The following is an 8,908-nucleotide window of genomic DNA, read 5'->3' as shown; positions in this document are numbered from 1 at the left end:
TTACTAGCTTCATTTCCTTGTAATGAAATTACACCAAAAAAAAAAAGAAATTTTTTTTCCAGAGTTTGACTATTGCAACAAAATAAATTTTGAGTGTTAAATTTTATCATTTAAACTCTAAACTTTTGATTTATTTTTATAACCTAGACCATTTGCCTATTTCCATTGAGTAAAATCGAAGGGAAAATAAGTATGTCATTAAACTCAATGAAAAAGGGTATTTTAGACATTTTGTGTATACCCACATTGATTTTAATAGCTAAATTACTCTTTCTGTCTATTTTATTAAACAGACATAGGCAAATCATTTAGATTGAAAATAAATCAAAAGCTTAAGATTTAAATTGATAAAACTAAAAAATCGTAAGGTTTGTTTTGTTACAAAGCTCAAACACTGGGTTTTTTTTGTTATTGTCCCTAATTTTTTTTTTTGGTCAGCTAAAAGAGAATAGGAGGAGGTGACCAACTTATGGCAACCTTTCTTGGGTGGGAAGAAGATCCTTCCTATTGGGGTACCGGACATAAAGGGTCTAGACAAGCCTAAACATAAGTCGCAAGTGCTTCTTATACGTGCAGATCCTCTAGAAGTGAGGGTTGTCTAGAGTTTGGTAGAGTGATACAAAACGATGTTTTGTTTAATATAAAAGAAAAGCAAATAAAATAAAAAAGAAGAGCTGAATAGAGAGAGAGAGAGAGAGAGAGATCGCAGGCGTTAGTTTTTCATCAATAACCTCTCTCGTTGGCAGTAGCTGCCTCTTTCCCCCACCCTATCGACCATTGCCAATCTCTACCCCACCCGCCTTTTTTTACCCATTGAATCCCCCCTCCCCCCCCAAAAAAAAAAAAAAAGAAAACAAACACACACACAAAATGAAGTGAGAGATTGCTTGAAACCATTGTCGGGAAACCATCACCGAAAACCACCACTACACCACCACATCACCCTCATTTTTCTCCTTCTTTGCTACTTTCTTCTTTCATCCTCTTCTTCTTCTTCTTCTTCTTCTTCTTCTTCTTCTTCTTTCTCTCTCTCTCTCTCTCTCTCTCACACACACACACACACACGCGTGCGCGCGCACACACACACAGACTCTTCTCTCTTTTTTTTTTTTTTTTTTTTCCGGATTCGGTGGGTGGCTGGAGGAGGGTGGGGTAAAGATTGGTAGTGGTTAGTGGGGTGGGGGGAGAGGAGGTTGTTGTCGGCGAGAGAGGTTGGTGATGAAGAATCAGCATTGGCGATCTGTTTCTCTTTTCTTTTCGTTTTGCCCTCCTTTTTTATTTTTATTTTTTGGCCTTAAACAAAGCAAATTTGTTTTTTTTTTTTTTTTTTAGATAAAAAAAACAATGTTGTTTTGTATAAACTAATGCTATTTTGTATCATTCTACCAAACTTTAGATAACTCTCACTCTAGAGGATCTGGGCATGCTTCATCTAGGTGAGTTAAATCGTAAATACCATCCAAAGGGGCATATAATGATAAGGAGCTAGTGGCTCTAGAGTCTCGTGCTCCCAACGACCATGAATGAGACTCAAACCCATTACTTTATGTGCACCAAATAATTTAGAAGAGCATCTCTAGTAGGAGAGGCATTTGGAGTAGACATTTTGTCTAGTGTCATTATAAAATGGAGCTCTAACAGGGCAAGCAATATGATAAATATTTTGCCTCATCGTCTCTTATATGTGGAGAGCCTTGGAGGGTATGCTGTCAATTTTAGAAGTATAGGAGATACTAAATGACTTTAATATTTAAAAAAAAAAAAAAAAAGTTATCGTATACAGAAATAACATATAAAAATGACTTGTATTCAACAAGATTATTATAAAATTGAAATTATTTTATGACTATCCAATGATATTTTCACTAATATGGTAGTTAAAATGGCATGACACAAATGGCAGTGCCCTTGTTAATTAATTGGAATTGTGAACGTTATAGCTAGGTTTGTAATCCTATTTCTATAAGGGATGATGGGTCATTAATGGACTTTGATCCGCTTTTGTGCTTGTACTCATGAGCTATATATATATATATATATATATAGCTCATTTGGGAAGGAGGGTTGGGTTGGGTTGGGTTTGGAGCTATTTTAACAATAAAAAGACAATAAAGTTTTTAACTCAATAAGACAAAACATCACATCAAATCCATAATCATTACATTATTTCTCTTACAAAAAGTCAAAAAAGTCAAAAAGTCCTTCTCAAATAAAGCTTTTTAGTCCTAGGCTAAAATAAACAAGAAGTCAAAAAGCTAATCCATTTCCCAAACGAAGCCTTAGTAGGCATTAAGTGTACCATCAGGGCCGGCCCTGGGGCATAGGACACAAGGCCATGGCGTAGGGCCCCTCAAAATAGACTAAAAAAAGGAGCCTCCTCTTATTATAATTTAGTGTAATATATTAGGTATGTTTTAAGTCTAAAAAAATTAAAAAAGGTTCATACTAACTTAAAATAAATTGGCCCATTAAAAAATTGAAAGGCCATTCAAAAAAATTAGCATTGTTATCCATTGAAAATAGACACAAAAAAGAGGTCTCTCTTATTATAGTTTAGTCTAATATATTAAGTATATTTTAAGTCAAAAAAAAAAAAATTAAGGCAGGCCCAAATTAACTTAAAATAAATTGATCCATTAAAAAATTGAAAGACCCATTTAAAATAATTAGCACTGTTATTTATTGACAATAATTTTGCAAAAAAATTAGATTATGTAAGTATGATTGATTTATTTGCTTCCTAAAATATAAGAAGAGTAAAGATCAAGAGATACTTATTAATTATTGTAATGTAATGCTAAGTATTTTTTGTGATTTTGACACAAATCTTTTGTTTTTTACTTTCAAATTTTTTTTTTCATTCAATGAAAAAAAAAATATGAAGACCCCCAGAAATTTATTAGTTAATTGTTGGCTTTGAATCCCAGAAATGTCAGGACCGGACATGCGTACCATGATGGTTTTACTTTAGACTGTTGAATTCATTTGTTAATCATTTTACTTTATTATGGTCTCTGTTAGAACATGGGTGTCAAAAGTGCAGTGGAGCAGTAGTCATTTGAAAGGTTATAAATAGAGTTTCAAAAAACTTGTACAACTCACTTGCTTGTATGGCTGGCAAAGTGTGTACATTGCCGACTTGTATTATAATTAACTAATCAACACACAAATTTAAAAAAACAAACAACTAATGAGTTCATATAAATAGAGAAGGGGAAACCAATCCCCGTGCCTAAAGCAGCTCCCAACCACTAGGCTACCCTTTTGTCTCAGTTGGCGCCATACCAATAGAGTCATGTTTGTTTGGACGGACTGGATTATGTTGGATTAACATTCCTATGACTAATAGTCCTAGGATTACGAATTCCTTTGGATCGTGTATCTTATCATATATTTGGATTGAGTTCGGATTATAAGGAGGGACTAATAATTCAGACTTTGGCTAAATCCTCTAATTTATACCCCACCCCCCTCTATGAAATTGAATAGTCTATTATATGTGGGATACCATATCCGGATAGATTGTTAGTTCGTATTTCAATTATTTAACCAAATATCGGATTAATAATTTTATTGGACTATTAATCTAATCTCAAGCTCATGTCCACCCCAACAAACATGACCTAGGTGTAACTTGTCTCACGACTCAGCATCTAGTCTAGTTAGTCATGGGAGAGATGAAAGTCCCTACCAAGAAATCATCACTTCCAATAAATCATGAACTGAATTGGTTTAACTAAAGCAGAAATACAACCAAAAACCGACTAATTTAAAATATCAATTAGATTTGTTGGACAAAAATTAAACAATTAACATACAAATATGCAATGAAAATTTAAGGAAAAGAAAAAGAAGAAGAAAGTAAGGACTGAAAAAAGGGGACAACTCATATGAGGTGGTCAAAAGCTCCCTCCTCCATGGGCTTGGCTTTGCAAGTTTGTTACCTCACCCGAGAGGCATCACAACCATGTTTGCCGCCCACCCCCATATGTATCCTTCATTTGCAATCAAAACTGCCTATTCATCCAAAAATTATGTGTTGTCACAATTTAATTTTTATTAGTTAAAATAATGTGACTTAATTTGTTTTATGTAACGTTTTTTGAAAAATAACACAATTAGTGTCATGCAATGAATGACGTTGACCGCTGCTTTAATACCACTAAATAATTTATCTTATTCACCTGATGGTTAATTATTGGAGTAATTATTAAGTATTTGGAAATATTATGTGACATATTGTCTATTTTGTGAAGTTACAATTTTTCATTTACCTCAAGCACCACATAGATGACATCACATGATACTCCAAAACTACCTAATAATTTTCCTCATGCATGATTTTTCAAGGGTCCTTGTGAAGCATGGCAGATTCAAATCATTTAGACAATCCTTCTTGATGATGTGTCTGGACTTATTTATATATATACATAGTTGGTAGTGTATGAATATATTTAAAATTTATTCTATAGAGTAGTCCCGTAACCGTGTCTCAAAAAATTCCTTGTTTGCAAAACTAAAAAAATAGTATGAGCAACTTAAAACTTTGCTCATTCCAGCTCATTACAGCCCTATCAATTGGTTAAATTAAAACATTGACTCAATCCAACAATTGAAATTTTTTTACATGAATAAAAAATTATTCTTTCACCAATAAAAAAAATTACTACCTGACCGAGACATTTGATCAATATATATGACATGGTATTAATGAAGTGAAGGAAATTGACTTGAATTTGACTGTCAACAGTCTCTTAATTCACATCCACAGTGCTAGCAAAAATACTTGTATGCAATTTAGTTTAATTATATATAAACACTACTTTACCAATTAAAATTTAGAACCCTACTTCTTAAAAGGTTAATGAGTCCATATAAATAGTCATTAATTAAACTTAAGGAGACCTAAGCTATTAAAACACTAAATTTTAAAATAAAATAAAATAAAGTAAAGTAAAATTGGGTACTTCCCTTTCCACACTAATTAATCAGTTTCTACTACCAAATGTACCATTAGAATCCATAACTTAAACCTGAATTGAATTCACTTCTGGTTCTTCATTTGAAACTCATTGGCTTTATAGTACTCCTCCATCTGCCATGCATGAACTTCAGAAGGACCACTTGCCATCTTCAGGTACTGCATATATGGTGACATTGTCTGCATGCTTGAACCGCCATAGTAAGCCATAAAGGGTGAAGGATGGTGATTTTTACGAACCTCGTTCTCCATCATCCTAGACATTGAAAAGGACGACTCAATGCACGAGACTCCTGTTAAAACAGACTCTGGAGAGGGCAACAACATTATTGGATCATAATATATCGAGTTCTCTAGTGGATCAATGCACTGCAAGTTGCTGCTAGACATACCGCCAAGTTGAGTGTAATGAGTGTCATTAATGTTGTTCATTGGCATCATCATTGGACTAATTGCCATGGATTTTGCATCAAGCTCAACAATTCCCTGGTGATCAGTCTGATCAAAAGGGTAATGACGAGAGATGTCATTAATTTCATGCAGCAAATTCAACGAAGAAATAGGCATCTCCTCGTGGATAATCCCCATTTGCAAACTTGTAGTACCAAACAAACCTTGCATGAAATAATTCGAATGGTTTTGTTGAGTGGTTTGTTCCATATCGTTAAGACTTGCCAATGCTTGAGTTCCCTTCATGAATTCAACCCTGGCCTTCACATCTGCAAGCTTACCCTCCAACATACCTTCAAAGGCTCTCAGCTGCCCCTCTGACAAGTCATTGTAACAATCATCCCACGTAGAGTACAAAGCCTTGTCATTCTTCTTACGTAGTTTGACAAGCGCGTCTTCAATCTCTTGGTTTCGGTTCTCAAAAAAGTTGGATAAATCAAGCGTCCTCCTATGACGATCTTCAATAGATTGGTTTCTATAGGTGTGAATCAAGCGTTGAATATCATTGGGATTTTGGGGCCAGATTTCTACCTCTGTGGAATTATCATCTAACTTAGGTCCATAGATGATCAGGCAGACTTGGACATCACATAGAGTTTCTAGTTCACAAGTCTTCTTCTTCAAGCCCTTCTTTCTCTTTTGATAGGTTACATAGCGAGCCTTTTCGTTTCTTATGAGTTCCATTCTTTGTTTAGCTCGACCCATCTACAAATCTAATAGACATCATGTATTGATAATCATATCATGAATTCTCGTATAAAAAAAATTTTAAAAAACAAAAATTTGAACAAACAAATGAGCAAATAAAAGTTGCAATTCATATTTTAAAAGATCTCCAATATAAGGATGAGGAAAAATATAGTTTGGTTCAAGCCAATACCACGTAATGCACCTACATCATTCTCATTGGTTAGGCCCCTGTTAGTAGGGTTGTGACCAGTGCCGGCTCTGAGTTTTTTAGGGCCCAAGATGAACATTAAAATGGGGGTCTTTTTATATAAAAATACAAAAAAATAAAATAAAAAAATAACTGTGGGGCAAAATGAAATTACTTAATTTTATTTAAATTGAATTAGTTTTTCTATTTTTTCTTTTCATATACAGAACAACCATGATTATAAAATTAATCTAAATTGAAGAGAAATTCAACCGAGATAGATTACAACTGAAGAAAATATTTGATTCAAGCAAAACAAAAGCTTGACAAAATTTAATCAACAAAAAAATTAGATTAAAAAAATAGGCATTGAAATTAGATTTATGGCACAAATCAAAATTAAAAGCAATGCAATCAATAATTAAAAAAAGAAAATATTTGATTCAAGCAAAACAAAAGCATGACAAAATTTAATCAACAAAAAAATTAGATTAAAAGTTTTTTTCCCTCCTCTCTCTCTCTCTCTCTCTCTCGCTTTCTCTCGCTCTCTCTCTCTCTCTCTCTAATAATAAAACAATAAAAAAAAATATAAAATAAATTGTGGTTTAGAACTGAACTAGCCTTTGTAGATGCAAACATACATATATAATTTGTTACGTATTATAGACACTTCTAATTACTATTCTGATTGTGACATGTTATTTTATCTTTAAGTAAATTGTGAGTAATATTTTGTGTTTATAGTTTGAATAGTGACAAGATTTTTAAAATTCATTGTTTTAAATTGCACCGAATCACCTTTTATTTGTTCAATTTGGTTTGATTATAAAATTTTCATAATTTGATTTGGTTTATAAAATTCATAGCACTGTAAGTTTAATTCTTGATTTACTTCTAAAGCGGGCAAATCAAATCATACTCATCCCTAAATAAAGTATTTCAAAAATGCATTAATAAAAGAGTAATGCTATATACCACAACTTTTACTATAAAAAAGATGTGAATCCCAATTATTAGATAGTATTGTTAAATATATATATATATTTACGTAGTATAATGAATGTGGCTAATTGATTTACCCGAAATGGTAGAGTGGAAATGAATTGAGAAATTGGTTATCTATATTGAATGACTTTGAAAAGAATGTGCTGGCTAAGAATGTTGCACATTTATCTGATATTCATATTTTAGTTAATTCTCATGTATGGTTTAGCATATCTCTATTGGGCTTTGGCTCACACTACTTGGGAAATCATTTTTAGGTACATGTGACATGTCACCTCCAAGGACATAGCTTGGGAGGCTTAGAGGCTAAAGGCTCTACTTTTGTGATTTCTTTTTTTGTGTTTATATGTCTTCTTTTAAGCCGAGGGCTTTAATTGTAAAGAGCTTCAGACTCTCTCTTTTATTTTAACCAAGTGATTACTTGGAAAGATGTAAGGTCTTAGGGCATTATTTTGTCGTTCTAAACTAGAGTTACATGCTATGGTTTCAAGATGAATATTTATGAAAGTGTAATGCATGTGATATCTTTTGTAATATTAACTCTGATGAATGAGAATATAACATTTTTTATTGTGTCTCTAGACCTTATGAATGGTTGATTTGTATAATATTTTTGAGGGCGTCACGCCTTTTGTCTGGACTGTGTTGTGAAGTTAAGAAACTTGGGCTGAGCCTTAATTTAGAGCTACTAATATTAGATTGATTAAAAGTATTTTGGGGCCCTTAGATTTGGTTAAATTTTGGGGCCCAAGGCGGTGGCCTTGCTTGCCTTGGGCTAGGGCCGGGCTAGTTGTGATAGAATATTACTGTCAATTCATCAAAATATCCACCAATTATAAAGTTGTTGAAGGAGTAACTAGACTTGCTCTTGAACCACCCAATAACTTTTCATGAATTAATTTGATTCAATACCATACTAAACATGATATCAAAATATTATAGAGTTATTTTTTAGAATAACAAAATAAAAACTAAAAAATTAACAATAATAATTATTATTATTATTTTAAGAAGGAATCCCCTTATCCAACTATTGGTTAGAACCAAGACTTGAACGAAGTTCGCGTGGGACTACCCTTTCGCATAATGGATGAAATAGAGGCTTGAATTAAAAAAATAAATAAATAAAAAGCAAACCACTATTTTGAGCCATAAAATAATATTACTCTTAAATTTAGATTGTTGAGCAAAGCTCCACTATTTTGTTTTCCATTGGATTTCTAATGACCGTAATAGGAAGAGAAGAAAATATTAAAAAAGAAGAATTTAGGGTCATAAATATATGCAGAAATTTACAATGTGTATTTTTTAAAATGATGCATATCGTAAAAAAAATTATGATTTTTTATGATAAACGTTATGATTGTTTATAATGTGTGTTATTTTGTATTTAAATTATAAAATTTTGTAAAAAAAATTATGAAAGGTATACTATGTGCACTTTTTGAAGGTGTATCTCCCTAAATATATATATATATATATATATATATAACTCCTTTATCTATTGTTAAAACTTGATTGACCAGAAAAACTACTAAAAGCTGGAAAGCTATGAAATTTATGACTAGGAAATAGAAGAAAAAAAAAAAAATCAG

General features: G+C 32.4%; 1 protein-coding gene across 1 annotated transcript; it reads right to left on the bottom strand.

The window, feature by feature from the left end:
• Positions 1-5,044: 5,044 nt before the first annotated feature.
• Positions 5,045-6,115, bottom strand: LOC114272234 (floral homeotic protein AGAMOUS). Its single transcript, XM_028213895.2, has one exon. The coding sequence runs from the start codon at positions 6,113-6,115 to the stop codon at positions 5,045-5,047; it is 1,071 nt and encodes a 356-aa protein (XP_028069696.2).
• Between the last annotated feature and the right edge of the window lie 2,793 nt (positions 6,116-8,908).

Source organism: Camellia sinensis, chromosome 4 (assembly GCF_055761805.1).
Source record: "Camellia sinensis isolate YWXY chromosome 4, ASM5576180v1, whole genome shotgun sequence".
Taxonomy (NCBI): Eukaryota; Viridiplantae; Streptophyta; class Magnoliopsida; order Ericales; family Theaceae; genus Camellia; species Camellia sinensis.
Note: the sequence above shows the minus strand (reverse complement) of the source record. Positions and strands in the feature narration are given on the sequence as shown.

What these genes read in the sequence shown, in the direction of transcription:
- LOC114272234 (XM_028213895.2), bottom strand. Translation starts at nt 6,115, where the DNA reads ATGGAACTCATAAGAAACGAAAAGGCTCGCTATGTAACCTATCAAAAG.